The following is a 21,960-nucleotide window of genomic DNA, read 5'->3' on the forward strand; positions in this document are numbered from 1 at the left end:
ACAGGCCTTCATGAATAACTTATGACTCATCTTCAACCACACTTTCTTGCCCGCACCCACAATCCCTTGATTCCCTGTGTTCAAAAATATATTGATTGCAGTCTTGAATATACTCAACAACAGAACATCCATTGCCACTGGGATAAAGAATTACAAAGATTTAGAACTTTCGAAGTCTTAAAGATGTGCTGTTAGGACAATTGTTGGACAATCTGAATTCTTCCTCTGTGTATCCGAACAGGCGCCAGAATGTGTGCAATTCATTGCAGTGTTTTTTTAAAATATAAATTTAGAGTACCCAATTTTTTTTTTCCATTTAAGGAGCGATTTAGCGAGGCCAATCCACCTACCCTGCACATCTTTGGGTTGTGGGGGCGAAACCCACGCAAACACGGGGAGAATGTGCAAACTCCACATGGGCAGTGACCCAGGGCCGGGATTCGAACCCGGGTCCTCACTGCCATTGCAGTGTTAATGTAAGCCTACTTGTGACAATAAAGATTATTATTAAACTACTGGGCAGGTATGTTGAAGTTGGGCTTGTATCCGCTGGAGTTTAGAAGGGTAAGAGGTCACTTGATTTAAAGGGCGAATTGGCCTACCCCTAATAATTTGTACGTTTGAAGAGAAAAAAAAAGCATTTTTGATGGCAGATCTGATGAAGGTTTTTAAAGATTATGGAGCAGTCTGACAGAGTAGACTTAGCGATGTTTCTACTTCGCTTTGGGGGCGGGGGGGGGAGCTGAGGAGATTGGTGCTCTGGACCAGAACTGGTGGTCATAAATATAAGATAGCAAAATAGTCGCTATTGAATCCAATAAAGAATTCAGAAGAAACTTCTTTACCCAGTAGGATGGTTAGAATGTGAAACTTGCTACCTATAGAGTTGTTGAGGGGAATAGCAGAGCCATTATCCAAGGATGCACGGTAGCATTGTGGATAGCACAATTGCTTCACAGCTCCAGGGTCCCAGGTTCGATTCCGGCTTGGGTCACTGTCTGCGGAGTCTGCACATCCGCCCCGTGTGTGCGTGGGTTTCCTCCGGGTGCTCCAGTTTCCTCCCACAGTCCAAAGATGTGCAGGTTAGGTGGATTGACCATGATAAATTTCCCTTAGTGTTGGGTGGGGTTACTGGTTTATGGGGTAGGGTGGAGGTGTTGACCTTGGGTAGGGTGCTCTTTCCAAGAGCCGGTGCAGACTCAATGGGCCGAATGGCCTCCTTCTGCACTGTAAATTCTATGAATCTATGATAATCACACAAGAGAAGGAATAGTAGCATGTGCAGATAGGACTTATGAAGCAGGATGGGAGGAGGCTTACATGCAGCATGGTCTGTTTCTGCGCTAGACGCTTTATGCCTTTCTTTAATTCTTCCTCGCAATAAGGACCTCAAAGCTTATTCTTTACTGACTTTATCACTGCCTGCTGACTGAGATCCGCTAATTCAATGTAGACCTGGAACCTCTCCAGTCTGTTTGGACCAGTGCCACACAGGATAATGAATTTAACAATAGAGACTGTTTTAGTTTGGAGGGTGGGAAGGGAGCTAGCAAAAGTACTTTTGATTTACAATGACTCAGGCATTCTGCCACTCTTTAACCTGTCATGTACATTTAAAAAAAACACTTGTATAGACAGTTTTGTAATTTATTAGTTAACAGCATCATAAATAATACAGAAACATTGCACAGCCTGCAGCAGAGTAAACTTGGACGGCATGGTAGCAGAGTGGTTAGCACTGTGGCTTCACAGCTCCAGGGTCCCAGGTTCGATTCCCAGCTTGGGTCACCGTCTGTGCGGAGTCTGCACGTTCTCCCCGTGTCTGCGTGGGTTTCCTCCCGGGTGCTCCGGTTTCCTCCCATAATCCACAGATGTGCAGGTTAGTTGGATTGGCCATACTAAATTGCCCTTAGTTTCCAAAAAAGTTAGGTGGGGTTATGGGGATAGGGTGGAGGTGTGGGCTTAAGTAGTGTGCTCTTTCCACGGGACGGTGCAGACTCGATGGGCCGAACGGCCTCCTTCAGCACTGTAAATTCTATGAATGTTGCTCTGCTGCTGTACTCTGAATATTTCTCTAACACTGGTTTCTCTTTTTCACAGTATTTATTGCACACCACAAGCTCCGCCAACATTTCTTTTGGCTTAGGGTTAAACTAACATGTATTTTTCTTCCTTTAATCTCACATTATGGTCCGCAAAAAATGGGGGAAGGGTATTCATCTGTATTGCTCATATAATGTCGAATACTGTGGTTGGATTCTGGACATTTACCAATATCTTCTGGTTCTGCCCTGCTTTGGGAACCCTAATTCTCGCCCGAAACCATTGGTTAAATGCAAGCTTGGAGCGGACATGTTTTTGTGGGTTTAACCACCTTCTGTTCCCGACTGTTAGTGCACGGTGTGTGTTAAATTCCCAGTCTAAGCTTCATTAATTTAGCTGCAGCAGGTACTGTCTGGCTTCAAATAATTTAGATTGGAATTGGAGGAGAACACATGAGCAGGGGAAATGAAGTTTGTTTAGTATGGGATTGGCAGTCCAAAATGAGAGTGGGCAGGCAGGGAAGGGAGACAGAAGAGGAAAGATCAAAGACGGCTTTGAGTTCTTTTTGAAGCAAATTATAATTTCGCAAAACCTTAAGTATTACATATGTTTTCTATTTTGATGGGGGGGGGGATGGAAACAGTTTCCAGTTTATATTCTAGAAATTACATTTGAGAAATGTTCTCCCTGTCCACTTAACAGAGCAGAGTGTCTGACAAGATCTCCAGTGTTAAGGTTACTTCATCAACATCGTGGGAGACAGAGGGGCAACAGGTGCTCTTGGGGGTTACTCCCGATTTGCAAAGGAGGATTTCTTCGCCAAATGCCCGCCCTCTCACTAATGTTAATACTCGAGGCAGAAACTCACTTCTTACAAAAAGATTGAGAAAAATCGCATCTGTTCCTTTTTGCCCTCTAACCAAAAAAAACACACAGCAATGGAGTCACATAAATGCAACGCTTCCAAACATGTGATCTCTGGAGAATGGCTTGGTTGGCGAGGCCATTAATTACAAGGGAAAGCATAGGCAGTCTTCTGCTCTTCGTTAAAAGGGGAATTTCAACCCCCCCCCCGCCGAAGGAACCGAGAGACACCAAGGCGCCAGTAAATGTATGTTTTCAACATTCAGGATTATACGGCAATTTAGTAGATTACACTTCCCCTTTAATTAATTCTAAAATGTAAATGGATCTCTTAAGACTCAGGATCCCTTTAGATTTGGTATACCATACAATTTTCCCTTAGCTGATGTCAGATCAGTCCCAAGAGCGAGATTTCAAAAGGAATATATTGAAAGACTGAAATGAGTACAACGGTCGAGTTTAAAGTGTAGGACCAGCCCGTGACTATTAAAAAAAGAAAAACCCTAAACAAAAGATAAATTCCAACACCATTTTGCGAAGACCTTTACATACGCTTCAAATGTGGCAAGATTTTGGAATCCTTCCTATCATTAATCAACACTGCTGTCCTTCCTTCTAAACCTCCTCCCATCTCCCCCAACGGCTCTGGGTCTTGTTCGGGTCTCGGGACCACCAAAGGTAAACGGGACTGTTCGGAGAGAGATGACTCATTGTTTCATTTGTACAATAGAGGATTTCAGAAAGGATTGTTTAAAAATGGGAAAGTCCTTGCAAATTGCTAGATAACTTTTCTTTTAAAACTCTTAACGCAGCAGGAAGCAGCTGCTACAGCACAAAAGCAAAGCCAATAGTCACTTGACAGTACAGTACTTGAGTGCTGCTGAAGAAAGTGACACTGTCGAAGTTATCGACTTGCAGTCATGGGAACAGATTTCAAAGGGAGCAACAAGTTATGTTGTATGAGGAAAAGGTGTTGACTGGTAACATCTCAACCAATCAGAACCGACGTGCCAAACAAGCAGCACCCCTTTGAAATTTGGCATTCTTGTGTCTGTCCTGATGAATGTAAGTGAAAAGCTTCGACAGCACGTCTCCTCTTTCCAGCTAAACGCAAAGCACAGCAGACGCTGGCAATGTGAAATAAGAACGGAAAATGTTGGAAACACTCAGCAGGTCTGGCAGCATCTGTGGAGAAAACAAGGTTATAGATGTTGTCAGACCTGCTGAGTGTTTCCAGTGGTTCCTGTTTTTACTTTGGGGAACAGCAGATCGGGGCTAGCTCTCTGGTCTCCCCTTCCACTGAGCACTGAGCCTAATGCAGTCTTCAAATTAACAGAGTTCCAACAGCAGAAGGACATGAGTAAAAAATGTTTCCTAAAAAAATGGGATAACCTAATTAAGTACTGATGGGCAGCATTTTGATCAGAAGACATTCCTTTCTCTCCTATATCTTTCTCGCCCACTGTCCTAATTCTTGCTGAATGCAGTTCCACAGGCACCAGATACCATTCTATACTTCACCCAACTGCAAGAGATTACACAATAAATGACAGTAAACTATCCAATCTTGTAAGCAAGTTTGATGAGGAGTAAAGTTCACACACAAGAGCACTTTCTTTCTAGAGTGCTTAGGAACAGGAATTCCCATCACAGGACATTAGAGGCAACTGCAACACTTCTATTATCTGGTTTAGAAAAACACCAACTAACTCAGCACGGAGTTGAGATTAAACGGGGCACCTTCCTCTTAAAACAAAACGGTACAGCTTTTGCTTGTGCAGGAAACCTACTTTTTTGTGGACATAAAGATTTTCTTAAGAAATAGCTGGGAAGCTTTTAAACACCAACTGAATAGAATGTCGCCACTTTTCATGGGCCACGTTACTAAGTCAAAAAGCGAAGGAACGCACGAGTCACTTTATTCAACAGTAATTATGGCTCCATTAGTTTTAACAAGAAACGCCTCAGGTGTGTTTGCTGCAGCGTACAATTTCCCAGATATAGCCACCAATCCGGAGCTATAGCATTGGGTTGAGTTTTCCTGCACACTTCCTAACTCAAGAATGTTGCCTTGTATTTTGTTCAAAATTGAGACCAGTGTATTTGTATCAACAAACCTAAATCTGGCTTTAGCCAATTACTCCCTATATTAATCTAATTTTTAATGAGTCATGTTAATCAACTTTAATTATGACAGCTCTGTGCTTAAACACCACAAAGGATCTCTTGAAGTAGCAGTATATCTCAATACGTGTTGATCACCAATGAGCTCACTGGCAATCTCTCAAGGCTAGCAGTAACAAAACACAATACTTCCGTCGGTTAACAATCAATACAACAGCAAATCCAATGGGCAAAGAGAGGTTTTAAGCACACAGGTTGTGGGGTGTATGTGTGCGGGTGTGTCAGGTATAACGGCTTCAAGGAAGATATCCATTTGTTTTGTTGTCTTTGGGTCAATGGTCCAGCAGTAGATCAACCTCCATCTACAAATCTATAAGAGAGTGAAAAAGGAAACATATTAAGAGGCCAACTGGAGAGGTCAACCAATGTTTTATTCAATTTCTTGAAACATTTTGCACTGTTTGTCCTGCAACGCTCAAAGTATGCTCAATAGAGTGGCTTTATGTCCAATTTTGTCCCTCCTAGTTTCTCTCTTTTTCCTGTGGGTTTGTGAATCATACTGGACATGTTTCTACCAGGTTCAGGCAGTCATACGTCACCTTGTCCTGTTCTATCCAGAGAGTAACCAGGACACAAATCTATAGCATGGTCTAAAAGATTCAGAGTGCAAGTCATAATGATACATTTATACACAATATATTCAATATCTGTGATCTTTTACACCCGATTTCAAATCCTTTGTCAAAATGAATCATTGCTTACCGTTTAAAAAATAAATATATTTAGAGTACCCAATTCTATTTTTTTCCCCAAATAATAGGCAATTTAGCGTGGCCAATTCACCTACACTGCACATCGTTTTGAGTTGTGGGGGTGAAACCCATGCAGACACGGGGAGAATTTGCCAACTCCACACGGACAGTGACTCGGGGCCGGGATCGAACCTGGGCCCTTGGCGTCATGAGGCAGCAGTGCTAACCACTGTGCCGTCCCGAATCATTGCTCACTAAACTAGCACTTGTGTGATCACTCAACACTGCGACCAAGTTTTGATGGCAAAACAGGGTTAAAAGTAATTCTTCTGATTTTCAGTTGCAAATTTGAGTGTTCATTTTTTTTTAAACAAAATTAACCTCATTGAGGTGTACTCTGAATTCTGTGTTTCTTTGAATGGATTTTGATTGGAGTATAAAAGCCACATTAAAAATTGAAACATTTTATTGTCGGCCTCAAAGCATGCTGTGCCTGATCTGCATGAGCAATTGTTAAATAAGCCGAGACATAAACGCACGGTAGCATTGTGGATAGCACAATTGCTTCACAGCTCCAGGGTCCCAGGTTCGATTCCGGCTTGGGTCACTGTCTGTGCGGAGTCTGCACATCCACCCAGTGTGTGCGTGGGTTTCCTCCGGGTGCTCCGGTTTCCTCCCACAGTCCAAAAGATGTGCAGGTTAGGTGGATTGGCCATGATAAATTGCCCTTAGTGTCCAAAATTGCCTTTAGTGTTGGGTGGGGTTACTGGGTTATGGGGATAGGGTGGAGGTGTTGACCTTGGGTAGGGTGCTCTTTCCAAGAGCCGGTGCAGACTTGATGGGCCGAATGGCCTCCTTCTGCACTGTAAATTCTATGATAAACCACACTCCAGGTAGAAATCTAGAAGATGGGTTTGGCACAGAGTTTGGACTCCCCATTGTTAGCACAAATTTATGCTCAGTTTAGGTCTAGGTCTTTCCTAATGCAACAGGAAAGACACTTAGCCGTGAATGAACATCTGCAAAATGGGTATATTTCCAGATCTAACTTTCAGGTTTCTTCCAAGAAGGATAACCCCTAGATTTGTATGAAAGTAAAATAAAAGATGTGGAAATCGCCAAAGTCCCAGAGGACTATAAGCGGGATAGTGATCAGGTTTGATTACTCCAACTGATTTTCCCTTCCCTCTCTTCTTTCTCAAGGCAAATGTTGTTCCCACCATCCCACCCACAGCAAACATTTCTAAATTGCACCTTCTGCAAAAATAGCTCCTGAGCTGGACTTGAAATACACATTGTAGATCAAGAGAATAAAACACGATGCTTAAAGTACCTAAAGGGGGATTTGCAGAAGTATCATACTTGGGGGTTTATTTGTAAAATTTGATCTCTGTGTCAACACAGTCAAAGAACAGATCTGCCATCTCTTCTGGGTCAAAATTCTCTCCGCTAGTCAACAAATCCTGGATAGCTAGCAGACCCTGTCTCTCGAGGTTCTTCATTGTCTGGTGCAATTGTGCACCTTGCTCCTAAAAGGGAACAAGCATGTATTACAATGATATACATAATAATAATAATCTTTATTAGTGCCACAAGTAGGCTTACATTAACACTACAATGAAGTTACTGTGAAAATCCCCTGGACACCACATTCCGGCGCCTGTTCGGGTACTACCGTGCCGTCTCCCCCGTGAAAGTGCCCTTGTGATGTCCTTAACTCAAGTCCATTTCTCCCCATCACCCCACACATCACTGTTTACCCAACCATTCAGTTTGTTTTTTGAGAAGCTACAGTGAAGAGTGAAAGCCCAGAGCACAGCCTAGGATAGACGAAGGTGAACACAGACAAGTTGTGCTTAGGTGATATCACTGAAGTGAGTTAGGACGGGAGTTCCAGGATATTGAATTTGCAGGTGGTGGTGTTCCCATGTTGCCCTTGTCCTTCTATCGATTGAGTCCATAGAATCCCTAAAGTGCAGAGGAAGGCCATTTGGCCAATAGAGTCTGTACCAACCATCCAAAAGATCACTCTACCTAGACCCACTCCTCCGCCCAAATCCCTGCATTAATCATGGCTAATCCACCCAACCTGCACGTCTTTGGACACTAAGGGGCAATTTAGCATGGCCAATCTACCTACCCTGCACATCTTTGGACTGTGGGAGGAAACTAGAGCACCCGGAGAAAACCGACGCAGATACAGGGAGAATGTGCAAACGCCACACAAGGCTGGAATTGAACCCGGATCCCTGGCGCTGTGAAGCAGCAGTGCTAACCACTGTGCCACCGTGCCGTGGTACAGGTTGAGCGTTTGGATAGTACTGTCGAAGGAGGCTTGATGAGATGCTGCAGGGCACCTTGTAGATGGTACACATTGCTCTGCTGTGCGCATTGAGACTGGATTGCATCCCTGCATCTTGGCTGTGTTGAGAGTATGCATGGTTCCAAATGAACAAGAACTTTATTGGAAAGGAGTTTACTCTACAGTCTGTGAGTATAACCTGCCTGCTTGCCCACACAAACGGCCAAGCAGTGGTCAGTACTGCTGCCTCACAGCGCTAGGGACCAGGGTTCTCTTCCGGCCTTGGGTCACTGTCTGTGCGGAGTTTGCACTTTCTCCCAGTGTTTGCGTGGGTTTCGTCCGGATGCTCCGGTTTCCTCCCTCAGTCGAAAGGATTGCAGTTTAGGTGGATTGCCCATGCTAAATTGCCCCTTAAGTGTCCAGAGATGTGCAGGTTAGGTGGGGTCATAGGGTTACTGTGAAAGGGCAGGGGAGTGGGCCTAGGAGGGGACTCTTTCAGAGGGTTGGCGCAGACTCGTTTCCTTAACAATGACGGAATGATATCTCTCATTCCCCAGAGGAAATCACGACCCGTGCGGATAGTTTGAGTCTTCCGGTGACTTATGGCTTCAACTCCAGGTTTGTTCCAATGATGTTGCCACGAAGTACCATGTCCATCACCTCCGACAGTAGTGGACTATTTCTGATACACTTCTTAACTTGTCCTGCGATTACAGGAGTTTTATCGACTTCTTCGAAACGGAAACTATTACAACTCAAATTATTCATTGACAACTCAATAGGTAAAGATAATCTGGAGACGCCATCAACGTTCCCATGGAGATTAGATTGACGATACAGACTCTTAAAAGTGACCTTGTTCCAACTTGGACCAAACATGAATACACAAGATTAATGTTGAATTCATGCCAGTCCAGGACAATCCAGAAGTGGATTTAATGGATATTGACATGTTGGGAAGTCTGAGAATGAACTGCGCCTCTGATGTCAATTACATGGAGCTAGAATTACAACCCACATCATTCTCACAAGAAAATTCCCACAAGAGAATGGAGTATTGGAATGTTTCTCCGTGTAACTAAGTGGACATCTGAAATTCTGTTGCACAAGTTTAGGAATGCAACACTGGATTATTTAAGCACAGAGTAACAAGCAATTTAAGATTTCAGTTTCCAATGAAGTGATGACTACCCCTTGAATAATGGAAGATGGAAAATCCATACTTCCAGAGTATGCCTGCTCTTCCCTCTTTTCCTCACTATCCTGCCCATTTCCAACCCCACATCCCCTCATAATTCAATGCCAGATTGATTGACCAGCACCTATGCTGATATTTTTCAACTTTGGGCGGATTGTCCTATTGTCCGCTGAATGACCAGAGCCTTGTGAAGTAGATATCATCACTCCAGTTAATATTACCTCAGAGGAGTTATTGTTCACCAAAAGAAGTGTTATGAATACCTGGCCACTCTCCATTGTAGCTTTGGCCTGTTCATGTGCTTTATAAAGTTCATGTCTGCGGTCCCTTTTGCTCTGGAACCGAGGCCGTTTCTTGACTGGATCATCCTCACCATAACTCGGAGAAATCACCATAGGAACTGGCATTACATCATCGATAAAGATGAAGGGTTTGAAGACAGATCTATTAATAAAAGAAATAAGTTTTAAAAAAATCAGAATCAGATGCACACAGGGCAAAGGAGCATACAACAGTTAGCACTAAACGGAATTAGGCCCTGCTTTCTCCGTTATCCACTTCACCCATACACTAGAACGTTGAAAAACTGGGGTCGATTAGCTCAGTTGGCTAGAAGCTAGTTCGTAATGTGGAGCGGCGCCAACCGCATGGGTTCAATTCCCCTACTGGCCGAGGCTATTCATGAAGGCCCCGCCTTCTCAACCTCGCCCGAGGTATGGTGACCCTCAGGTTAAATCACCACCAGTCAGCTCTCTCCCAGCGTGGAGAACAGCCAATGGTCCTCGGAGACAGTGGCGCCATTTCATTTACAAAGCATTTTCTCTAGGACTTCTCACCCTGCTACACAAACGTTCATTCGGTCAGGTCAATATGCCAAGCAAACTGGGAAATAAATTTAGTGGTACTTTCCTGTCCATACAATTTACTAATGATTTTATTTACTTTTCATTTCAAGGCCATGATGACAAGTTGTGTAATATTACAGATAACAAACTGGTCAGATAACAAATAAAAAATAGCCAATTGCCCCTTTAGCACAATGCTTCAGAGCTGTACTTTAATATGCTGGTGATAAGTCGCTAGCCCTAGGAAATACCCACGGTACAATATACTGGTAAAGAAAATCTGTTGGAGAGTGTTTACCAACTTTGGTTAACTGACCTCGAAGGGTCAGGAGTCGCTGTGAAGAAATGCACGCAGGGTAAACCGTCATCCTGAGGTAGGATGGACACCATACTGCCTGTAGTACAGAAGGCCCCGGAGTCCATGCAGATTCCACTTTCCTTATCACGTAGAATGTCCATGATTGTTCCAGCTTGGATGCTCCCTGCTGTGACGCAATGACAAATTATTCAATTATTTAAGTTTCTTAAGCGTTGCCTGATCATAGAATCTTCCCCATGTCATATCTGTGTCTTTTATATGTTAATTGATTGAGATTGATTGCCACAATTAGTTAATAACTCTATTATCATTGTATTATGGTCTCCGCTATCAGTGCAGTGTGACCGATCTACAAAATGCTCTACAGGAACATATCAAGGATTCTTCTATAGCACCTCCCAAACCTGCAATCACAACCACCTGAGAAGGACAAGAACGCCAACGACATGGGAACACTCGCATCTCCAACTTTACCTGCACATACCATCCGGACATGGAAATACAACATTATTCCTTCAACTTTACTGGGTCAAAATCTGGAATTGCCCCCCTCCACCACACCATAGAATTAGGGCAACATGGTGGCGCAGTGGTTAGTACCGCTGGCTCACGGCGCCAAGGGCCCAGGTTCGATCCTGCCCCCCCAGCCACTGTCTCGTGTGGAGTTTGCACACACTCCGTGTCTGCATGGGTGTCACCCCCACAACCCATAAAGATGCACAGGGTAGGTGAATTGGCCACGCTATTGGACGCTATTCTCGCCCCCCCCCCCCCCCCCCGCACCGGGTGGGCGGGGTGCCGGGGCGTATCACGCCACGCCGCCCCGACCCCCGCACGCGATTCTCCCACCCCCTGGAAACCAGCGGCGCGCGATTCGCACCGGGCTGCTCGGAGAACCGGTGAGCGGCGATTCTCCGGCCCGGATGGGCTGAGCGGCCGCTACAACACGACAGTTTCCCGCCGGCGCCGTCCACCCCTGGTCGCTGCTGGGGGGAACTCTGCAGGAGCGGCCTGTGGGGGAGGGAGGGGGGGTCCTTCACCAGGGTGGCCTCCGATGGGGTCTGGCCTGCGATAGGGGCCCATCAATCGGTGGGCCAGCCTCTCTCCCCCCGGGCCTACCTCCTTCCGCGCGCGGCCCCAGAACACCGGTGCCATGTTGGTGAGGGGCCGGCGTGCGTAAGACGTTCCCCACGCATGCGCAGTTGGGCCGCGCAAGGACGCTGGAGCAGCGTGAATCGCTCCAGCGCCGTGCTGGCCCCCTGTGGGGGCCAGAATAGGTCGTGCCCGGGCCTTGTTCGCGACGGCGTTCACGACAGCGTGAACACTTGGCCTCCATATCGGAGAATTGCCCCCTGCGTATTCTAAATGTATTAAAAAAAAGGAAGAGAAAAAACACACCATAGAATTATCTTCAACACTTGGACTGCAGGGCTTCGAAAAGTTTGGTCACCATCACCTTCTCAAGGGTAACTAAGTTTGGGCAATAATACTGGCCTTGATAGCGACACATATACCCATAGAATTAAATCTTAAGAATTGTGGCTACCAGGGTATTAAGTGAAATGGATGGATCTTAATTTTTTTGTTGTCCAACAATTCCTCTGTCATTATGGGATATTAGATAAATGCAGCAGGGATTTGCTTTGAAAATGCAGCCAACAATCCATTCGACAAGGAAGAGCAGTTGTATGGAAATTCTTTCTTTAAACCCTTCCATTTCCAATTGTGAGGAGAATTCCCCAGAGTTGGCCCTGTACAGCCTTGTGGCTTCGCCGAAACAGCCAATTCATTATTTTCTATGAACATACTGCTAATTAAGTTTGAAACAATGCTTGGGAGAAATTTTTTAAATTGAGACTCTTAACATTTTCCAATGTTAAGTCGAGGGACTGTAATCCAGCATCGGGAGGGGTGGTGCCACAGTGGTAATGTCACGTTCATGTGACTCCAGACCCATAGCAATGTTGATCAGAACAGTCCTCTGAAATGGCCAACCAGGCCCCTCCATTCAAGGACAATGAGGGATGCGCAACGAATGCCAGCTTTGCCAGGACGGCCCACATCCCATGGAAGAACAAAGTAAGCAGGAATGGAATGGGCGATTTATTTTCCTCCATATAACCTGGAAGGTTTTGTGGACGATTGCAGTGCCCCAGCTGAGATCAGACAAAGAGGTCAAGCAGTTAATCTTGGGTCTGCACAGGCAGTGACGCATCAGGCAACGCTTTTGCCCACTAGCTTCTTCCAGCTGAAGACAAACATGAGTAGAATCGTAGAATTTACAGTGCAGAAGGAGGCCATTCGGCCCATCAAGTCTGCACCAGCTCTTGGAAAGAGCACCCTATCCAAGCCCACGCCTCTCTCTATCTCCGTAACCCACCTAACCTTTTTTGGACACTAAGGGCAATTCATCGTGGCCAATCCACCTCATCTGCACATATTTGGATTGTGGGAGGAAACCCACGCAGACACGAGGAGGATGTGCAGACTCCGCACAGACAGTGGCCCAAGCCGGGAATCGAACCTGGGACCCTGGCGCTGTGAAGCAACTGTGCTACCCAAATTGTAATCTTCAAAACTCAAGTGGATACAAATCTAACCTCCAAAACCTTTCCTTGTAAGACAACCCGCCCATTCCTGGGATTAGTGTAGTAAACCTCTGAACTGCTTCTAACGTGAAGTTTCAGTATTAATACACGCATCCAAATTTTAACCTTTTTTTAATTATAAATTTAGAGTACCCAATTCATTTTTTTCCAATTAAGGGGCAATTTAGCGTGGCCAATCTACCACTTACCCTGCACAACCCCTTGAGTTGTGGGGATGAAACCCACGCAAACACAGGGAGAATGTGCAAACTCCACAAGGTGGAGGGTAGTTCAATTGTTGATTTTTCTCTCACTTGGGAGATGAAGCAGCAGAAAGAAATGAAATGAAATGAAAATCATTTATTGTCACAAGTAGGCTTCAAATGAAGTTACTGTGAAAAGCCCCTAGTCGCCACATTCCAGCACCTGTTCGGGGAGGCTGGTGCAGGAATTGAACCATGCTGCTGGCCTGCCTTGATCTGCTTTCAAAGCCGGCGATTTAGCCCTGCAAGAAAGGAAGACTTGCGTTTTATACAGTGACTGTCACAATCACAGAGCATCCCAAAGCTCAATAAAGTACTTTTGAAGTGTATGACAGTGTATAACCTCTCAGATTATATTGAGGGAAGGAAATCGCCCATTCCATTCCTGCTCATTTTGTTCTTTCATAACTGAGGGGGTGTAGCTCAGTGGTAGAGCATTTGACTGCAGATCACGAGGTCCCTGGTTCAAAGACAAAGAAAAAGTACAGCACAGGAACAGGCCGTTCGGCCCTCCAAGCCTACGCCGATCCTTATCTAAACAATCCTAATCTACTCAACCTCTCTTCATAGCTAGCGCCCTCCATACCAGGCAACATCCTGGTGATCCTCCTCTGCACCTTCTCCAAAGCATCCACATCCTTTTGCTAATGTGGCGACTAGAACTGTATGCAGTATTCCAAATGTGGCCGAACCAAAGTCTTATACAACTGTAACATGACTTGCCAACTCTTGTACTCAATACCCCTTCCGATGATCCCAGCAGGGATCCTGGTGGAACACCACTGGTCACAGTTCTCCATTTTGAGAAACTCCCTTCCACCACTACTCTCTGTCTCCTGTTGCCCGTTCAAATCCGGGTGCCCCCTTTGGTCCCTTTATGTTTCTCCAAATCTGTAATCTTCACGGCAGCGAAGGAGCTACAATTTAAGGGCAGCACAGTAGCGCAAGTGGATAGCACTGTGGCTTCACAGCGCCAGGGTCCCAGGTTCGATTCCCCGCTGGGTCACTGTCTGTGCGGAGTCTGCAAGTTCTCCCTGTGTCTGCGTGGGTTTCCTCCGGGTGCTCCGGTTTCCTCCCACAGTCCAAAAGACGTGCAGGTTAGGTGGATTGAATGACTCTCTTAAGGTAGCCAAATGCCTCGTCATCTAATTAGGTTAGGTGGATTGGCCATGATAAATTGCCCTTAGTGACCAAAAAGGTTAGGAGGGGTTACTGGGTTATGGGGATAGGGTGGAAGTGAGGGCTTCAGTGGGTCAGTTCAGACTCGATGGTCCGAATGGCCTCCTTCTGCGCTGTATTTCTGTTCTGTTCTGTATTCACCGTTATGTAGGAAAATGGTTCATGACTGGGTTAAATTATGAGAATAGATTGCATATCTGTTCCCTGGAATTTAGAAGGTTGTGGGGTGATTTGATTAAAGCTTTCAAGATATCAAGCAGGAGCGAAAGGGTAGATGCAGAGAAACTAATTCCACTAGTTAAGGAGTCTAGGACTGTGAAAGTTCTTTAAAAAAATAGAACCGGACATTTCCGGGTGAAGTTGGGAAACACTGCTACACACAAGGAGCAGGAGAAGTTTGGATCTCTCTTCTGCAAATGGCAACTGATGTTAGAACAATTGTTAACTTTAAATCCGAATCGCTTCTCGGCCTTTTGGCTAAGATCAAGTGTAGTGTAGCCTTTTGGCTCAGATCTGGTGTGTCTCTCTTGTGGGGACCATGAATTGGATTCAATTGGAATGGGTTTTTGGAGCAGGCGAGGAGCTGGATTAGGGGTTCGCCCCTGACCCACACTCTGAGCCCTGGCTTGGTAACTCAGAAAAAGTTTTTTAAAAACTTTAAATCCGAGATTGTTTAATAGATGTTTGTTAACCAAAAGGAATAAGGGACAGATGGGGGTAATTGAAGTTCGGTTCCAGGTCAACCATGATCTCATTGAATGGTAAAATAGGCCAAACGGACTAAATGGCTTTTTCCTCCTGGGTTGTCAGCCATCTGACCACAATATAACTAGACTCACATTCTGCCTCTCTATAGTGCTAAAACTGGAAGACTTGCTAACTGACTATCTATACAGTCACCTATCTGGCAATTTTTGTGTGCAAGAACAAAATACGTTATTTTACACATCCGAACTTTATTCACCTTCTTGTTTACGAAGCAGCTCCTTCCCTCCACAGTAACGGACCTTTGCAGCCTCCATTCTCACCGGTGGGTTCGTGGGGGAGAAAATCTGGGAGAAGTTGAACTCACCATCACCACTCCACCAACCCTGACTCTGGGCATAGTCTCGGAGGCCAGGGTGCTCAACGCTGATCTCTGTGGTGATGGTCAGCTGATTGGAGATGTTTTTTGCACCTTCTGTTAAGCAACGTACATAGAGTATAAAGAATCTAGGTCCTCTTTGTGTCAGTGCACTGTTATTCAATCACTCGAGCACACTTCATTTTACCTTTCCCTCCAATTCTCTGCTCGGCTGGGATACATTTCTACAGACGGAATAGCACCCGGGGTCTCTCCAGGGGTTTGGAGGCCCTGAGCTGCATGCCCTTTGGGCGGGGTGGTGCCCTGGCATTGCTGGTGCCACCCAGGCACCTTGGCAGTGCCACCTGTGTGCCAACCTGGGATCACCAAGGTGCCCAAGTGGCACTGCCAGCTGGCATGGACACTGCCAGGATTCCAGGTTGACACTGCTAAGGTACCAAGCTGTCACTTAATTTGCGCTTGCAATCGGGGAAGGGAGTCCTGCCAAGTTATGTGGGGTGGTGGAAGGGGGCCGGGCACCCTCCCATAGTGCATTCGAGCTGGGGGGGGGGGGGGGGGGGGGGTGGAGGTGGAGATTACTTTGGGGGCCTCGGAGATTAGGATGCCATTTTTAAATGACTTCCCGATCTCGCACGATAGTAACGGGGCTATGTGCGGTCTTGGCTGCGCGTTCCCCGTTGAGGCCCCTGACACAACGCGAGTCACGTTGTATAGCGATGTGTTTCTCGGCACTGTGAATGTCGGGATAGGCGCGGCTAATGTGCTCGCTATGGGACTTTGATCCCATTTAGTTGAATCAAGCGCTGAGTTTTACTCCTTCATGAATCAGTCATGTATCCCACAGTAAGAATCCCATTATAAATTTCTTCTTGATAAGTGACTGGAAAGGAGTTTTAGATGCAGAATGATCCTGCAATAGTTTTGAAAATAAATTATTTGTCAGTGAAATGTATTGGGAGCTTCGCTTTGGTACAACATTGACCAAAAGCCCTCACAATATGGGGTTCGCAGACCACAGTGCATGGCATGCTTAACACAGCAATATTGAAAAAAAAACAGGCTAAGCCCTTAATACAACAATACTGAAAAATCACAGGTAAGTGTAACATGCTTTTCAATCTTTTCCACTGTTGACCTGTAATTTGCTGAGCGGCCCAGTATTTCCCAGATGTCTCCAGTACCCAAGCCTCTTTTTTGTCCACAATTAGAAATGTGTTATCATAGCTGAATGCTTCTGGAGATTCCTTGCAGTTCCCACCCTGGCCATGTTGTTCCAAAAGGGATGCAATAACATCTAGAGCCTCCTTGGCAGTGGAACCTCTCTCCAGTCCAAGCCTAAGGGAGGAATAGCAAATAGAATAACACACACAAAATAGGAAGAGGCTGCAATCCATCCCATGCACGTTAACAGAATGCTGAAAGTATTTGGCAAACTTCTTCAGGGTGAAAAGAAAACACAGGGGTGTTCACATCAGGTTCATTTTAACGTCACATACACATAGTACAGTGATGCATTTTCATCTGCGTTATGATATTCTGGCGTATTTACAAACAAAATTCAATCAACTTAGGATACAATTATTTTCAAGATGGTGTTATTTTCAATAAAGGAATACAGAAATTATTGCTAGCAATATCAGTTGATGAATGCTTAGCAAGTTCTAATAAAGACTGGCATTCATGTAGCCTCTTTCACAACATTAGGGCGTCCTTTGACAAAGACTCGAAACGTTAGCTCCCTTCTCTCTTCACAGATGCTGTCAGACCAGCTGAGATTGTCCAGTATTTTTGTTTTTTGTTTCAGATTCCAGCATCCACAGTAATTTGCTTTTGTATTAGGATGTCCCAAGTCTTTTCCTCGATTTTAATACTGGCGTTAACTAATTTATTTTAAATGGCTTAATGCCACAGTAAAGTAACAGACTGGACTTTCACATTATGGTCTATTTGGGGTATGATACTAGACTAGTAACCCATGATTCACAAGTTCAAATCCTAGCTTGGCAAGTTGAGCAATTGAACTCAATAAATTTGGTCATGTTTTTTATCAGAACAGAAAAATCCATCAAGCTGCGGGATTGGTTGTAAAATCTTAACTTAACTCTACCATTCATGGAAAACATAGAAACATAGATAATTCACAGAATCATAGAATCCCTACAGTGCAGAAGGAGGTCATACAGCCCATCGAGTCTGCATCGACCCTGTGAAAGAGCACCTTACCTAGGCCCTATTCCCAGAACCCCACCTAGGGGCAATTTAGCATAACCAATCCACCCAACGTGCACATCTTTGGACGTTGGGAGGAAACCGGAGCACCCGGAGGAAACCCACGCAGACACGGGAAGAATGTGCAACTCCCCACAGTCAGCCGAGGTCGGAATCAAACCTGGGTCCCTGGTGCTGTGAGGCAGTGCTAACCATTGTGCCACCGCATTCAGCCCATTATACCAGTGCCACTAGATTTAATCCAGCCTACTCCCATTGTCCAGTTCATGGTCCGTAGCCCTGTAGATTACAGCACTCCCAAGTGCATATCAAAGTATGTTTTAAAATGCAGTGAGGGTTTCTACCTTTCAAGCTAGGAGTTTCAGGTCCTCAAACTTCTGAGTTAAAAAAAAAAGTGTTTCCCCTGTGCCCCGGCTATTGACCGCTGTATTAAGAGAAACAAGTCCTTATTGCCGCTCTGCCTAAGCCTCTCATAATTTTAGACCCCTAAACTAAATCTCCCTCAGCCTCCTCCATTGCAAAGAAAGCAACCCCAGTCTATCCAATCTTTCCTCAAGGCTAAAATTCTCAATTCCTGGGAACATCCTTGTAAATCTCCTCTGTACTCTCTCTGGTACAACCACATTCTTCCTGTAATGTGCTAACTGGAACTGGACATAGTACTCTAGTTGCAACCTAACTAGTGCTTTATGCAGTTCCAGAAGAACTTTCATGCTCTTATATTCTTAACTCCAACTGTCCCCACACGCCATCTTAATGCCACTGCATAGTTTACTGTTAATGCCCCCAGCATAGTCAGGAATAGGCAATATTGGCTTGCCAAAGTTGCCTGCACCTCGCAACCAACCACCCAGAAACAAACCCCCAGCTATTTCTAAGCGTATTTTGTTTCCAGTAAGGATAGATAAATATCAATCCAAAATGGTGCCAACCAGTTTCGCCCGTTAACTCAAAAACTATCGGTTGAATTTTAATTGAGTTCAAAAGTGGCTCTCAAATTTAAATCCATCATGCCAAGCTCCTGAAGGCCATATAAATTAACTTTGGCACTGGTATACAGTTACTCCACTGGCTTTGAAGCATGTTGATTGACACAATAGACCTGCACCTTAATTATAATTGAAGACTTGAGCACCAAGCAGTACAAAATAGGAATAATTTTCTACCTGACCAGGTCCATTCCGAGCAGCGCTTCACTCTCACCGATGGGCTCTTTGGTCCACACGGCCTCATTGCCGATGCAGACACCATGATTGTTGGCTCCCATCTCTGCTCCCCATAACCAGGCTGGTCGGCTAAGAATCACTGCATGCGTTTTCTGAATCTGCTCAATTTCAATGTATGTGCACTGTTTAATTTAAAAAAAAAAAGGTCTGTATTAAATATAGACAGTTCTTTCAAAATGAGCACTCAAGAGGCATGCATTCATTTGAATTCCAACAAGCCAACCCACTAACTAGACAGTGTACCATCGTACCTTGAAGATGATTAAAGAGCAGTCAAATGGAGGCACTCGAGATGACTACAGGATTTTAATCAGGTATGTGGAGCAATCCAGAACAGGCCATTTAGGGCAATGTCAAGAAGTGTCTTTTCTCCACACAAAGGGCTGGGTTCTTCCGCCCCGCCTGCCACAAGATGGCCATGGGTGGCACGCGGACCATGTAAAGGTCCATTAACCTCAGGCGGACATTTCCGGTTGCCGAGCGGGCGCGGCCGGAGAATTTCTCCCAAAGAGTAGTAAAATTCTGAAAAACTCTGCCACAAAGGAGAGGCTAACAATTAATTGGTGGCGCGGTAGCACAGTGGTTAGCACTGTTGCTTCACAGCGACAGGGACCTGGGTTCAATTCCCGGCTTGGGTCGCTGTCCGTGTGGAGTCTGCATGTTGTCCCTGTGTCTGCGTGGGTTTATTCCGGGTGCTCCGGTTTCCTCCCACAAGTCCCGAAAGACGTGCTTGTTAGGTAAATTGGACATTCTGAATTCTCCCTCTGTGTACCCGAACAGGCGCCGGAATGTGGCGACTAGGGGCTTTTCACAGTAACTCCATTGCAGTGTTAATGTAAGCCTACTTGTGACAATAAAACAGATTATTATTTAATTGAAAATTTAATTGTTACACTTTTTCGGTACAGAAGAATATGGAACCAAAGCAGATGAACAGAACCGATAGAAGATCAGCCATGACCCAACTAAATGGCAGAGCAGACCTGAGGGGGCTATATGGCCGATTCCTGATCTTGTTTCGCAAGGAACTTAATAAAGAACCATTGGTGTTTGTTTATCTGCTACACTGAACCATATATTTACTGCAGTATTTTGTAAGCTTGCATCGCTGTTGTATCATACTGCTTAAGAAGGAAGGTATCTACACCACAACAAGAATGAATATAAGTCCCTCGTGTAATTCAGTTGCATTGGTGAAGAAAAACACACCTACTTTTCCACCCTCCCTTGGACTATTTCTGCAGGAAGTTTGAACCTGGATTTTGGTATGGACTCTACAGACTTTCCAACCTAATAATGGGAGAGCACAGATGGGAAAATTCACTGATTTTTGGCTGTTGTTATTTTCAGCTGAGGTAGCTAGCAGCAAACATCGAAGTGGAGCACTTAATAAAACCAAACTATCCTCGAAACTGGGTGGTGTAATAGGAAAAGTCACAATATATTTGACTTAGCCATTGTGGGTTTAACTCAAGTCCAGAATAAGATTGGCTGCACATAGTCCCTGAAAATGGAAGACTTGCCTTGGCTCAAACACTAATATTTTTCATGTCAATGAAGATAACAAGAAAATGTTTACGGAAGAATCCCGAATATCCATAACATTCAAGTTCCAGTATAACAGGATTGAAGAGTTGCACAAATGTCCTTTATTATTGCTGGAAGAAAAAAAGTCATCCGGTCAAAGTTTTTCCTCTTGCACTCAACAGGACAGATGCAAGAATACCAATTTCCAGGGAAGGAACAATATATGCTGCTTGAGAAAAGGATGCTGATTGGTTGGCCAGGCAGCTCTGATTGGTCAAGATGCTGTCACGGAGAATGCACCAAGGAGCTATGTGCTTACGTTTTTTGTTTAATTTTGAAAAGGCACAATGCCTGGATCTGAATTTTCCATGGCAACACTTCTACCAATCAGAGTCCACTCTCCAAGCAAACATCATCCTCTTCTTATGCAGCATAATTTGTTGCCCTCTTTTGCGATCGGGTATTTTGGCGATTCTGTCCTGATAAGTGCAAGACAAAGAGCTTCAATAGCAATATTAATGCAGTCATGTAGAAAATGCCCCCTTCCAGAGTTAAATTAGATCATTCTGTATCAGCAAATGTTGGGAGAGATTCTGCATAATTACATACTAGATGATGGCATAACATGTTGAAATTGACTTACCAACATGAAAAAGATACCAGATTCAAAAATATAATTTGTTTGCATCAGATTTTCAAGATAACTTATTTGCACTGTGTACTGTCAAAATTATGGTAGAAACAGCAAATTCCATGCACGCATCACCCAATTACACAGCTTCCTCCCAAACACCTTCTCTCAAGGCTTTCTAGCCAATTGTGATTCCAGACAATGAATCTGGACAAAACTCTCCAATTCTCCTGAAACTTTGGACACTGACATTGCTACATTTGCAAAAACCCATTGTCCTTCCTCATTTAGTTTTGCCTCCCTCATCACCTTTCTCTCTCCATTGATTCTGCATGAACAACATTTTCTGTTCTTATTCATAATCAGTAAACTATTGGTCAGATTCCAGATGTACCTGTACAACTGAACAGCAGTTCCCAAGGTCATAAGGAAAATGAGTAGGTCATTCAGCCCCCCGAGCCTGCTCCACCATTCAATAAAATCATGGTTGATCCAACTATGGCCTTAACATCACTTTCTTGCCTGTCCCTCATAACCCCGGACTCCCTTGCCAACAATCTGTCCATCTCAGCCTTGAATATATTCAAAAACCCAGGTTCTAATACCATGGAAAATAATTTAAAAGACTAATAGCCCTCCAAGAAATTCCTCCTCATATCTGTCTAAAGTGGGAGACACGTTTTCTTTGACGTCCCTAGTTCTAGATTCCCCATGGAAGGGGGTCCCCACTTTAACATTTGCTGCCAGCTCCCTCAACTGGAAATAACAACAGCCAAGAATCAACAA

The 21,960-nt window shown here is 44.8% G+C and overlaps 1 protein-coding gene and 1 non-coding gene across 5 annotated transcripts in view; one reads left to right on the plus strand and one right to left on the minus strand.

The window, feature by feature from the left end:
• Positions 1 to 1,626: 1,626 nt before the first annotated feature.
• scrn2 (secernin 2) overlaps positions 1,627 to 21,960 on the minus strand; it is a 30,589-nt gene continuing 10,255 nt past the window's right edge. For 2 of the 4 annotated variants that reach the window (XM_072487419.1, XM_072487422.1), the window contains 7 exons: positions 18,957 to 19,138; positions 16,673 to 16,896; positions 15,442 to 15,657; positions 10,445 to 10,613; positions 9,547 to 9,727; positions 7,117 to 7,312; positions 1,627 to 5,401 (listed from right to left, as the gene is read on the minus strand). In XM_072487419.1, the coding sequence (XP_072343520.1) occupies positions 7,154 to 7,312; positions 9,547 to 9,727; positions 10,445 to 10,613; positions 15,442 to 15,657; positions 16,673 to 16,896; positions 18,957 to 19,138 (1,131 nt within the window). In that variant the 3' untranslated portion in view covers positions 1,627 to 5,401; positions 7,117 to 7,153. The remainder of the gene's footprint in view (positions 5,402 to 7,116; positions 7,313 to 9,546; positions 9,728 to 10,444; positions 10,614 to 15,441; positions 15,658 to 16,672; positions 16,897 to 18,956; positions 19,139 to 21,960) is intronic. The other 2 variants (XM_072487420.1, XM_072487421.1) reach the window with 2 other exon arrangements.
• LOC140398761 (U2 spliceosomal RNA) lies at positions 14,935 to 15,123 on the plus strand. Its single transcript, XR_011937546.1, has one exon. It is a non-coding gene; the product is annotated as a U2 spliceosomal RNA (small nuclear RNA).

This window comes from Scyliorhinus torazame, chromosome 21, assembly GCF_047496885.1.
Source record: "Scyliorhinus torazame isolate Kashiwa2021f chromosome 21, sScyTor2.1, whole genome shotgun sequence".
NCBI lineage: Eukaryota > Metazoa > Chordata > Chondrichthyes > Carcharhiniformes > Scyliorhinidae > Scyliorhinus > Scyliorhinus torazame.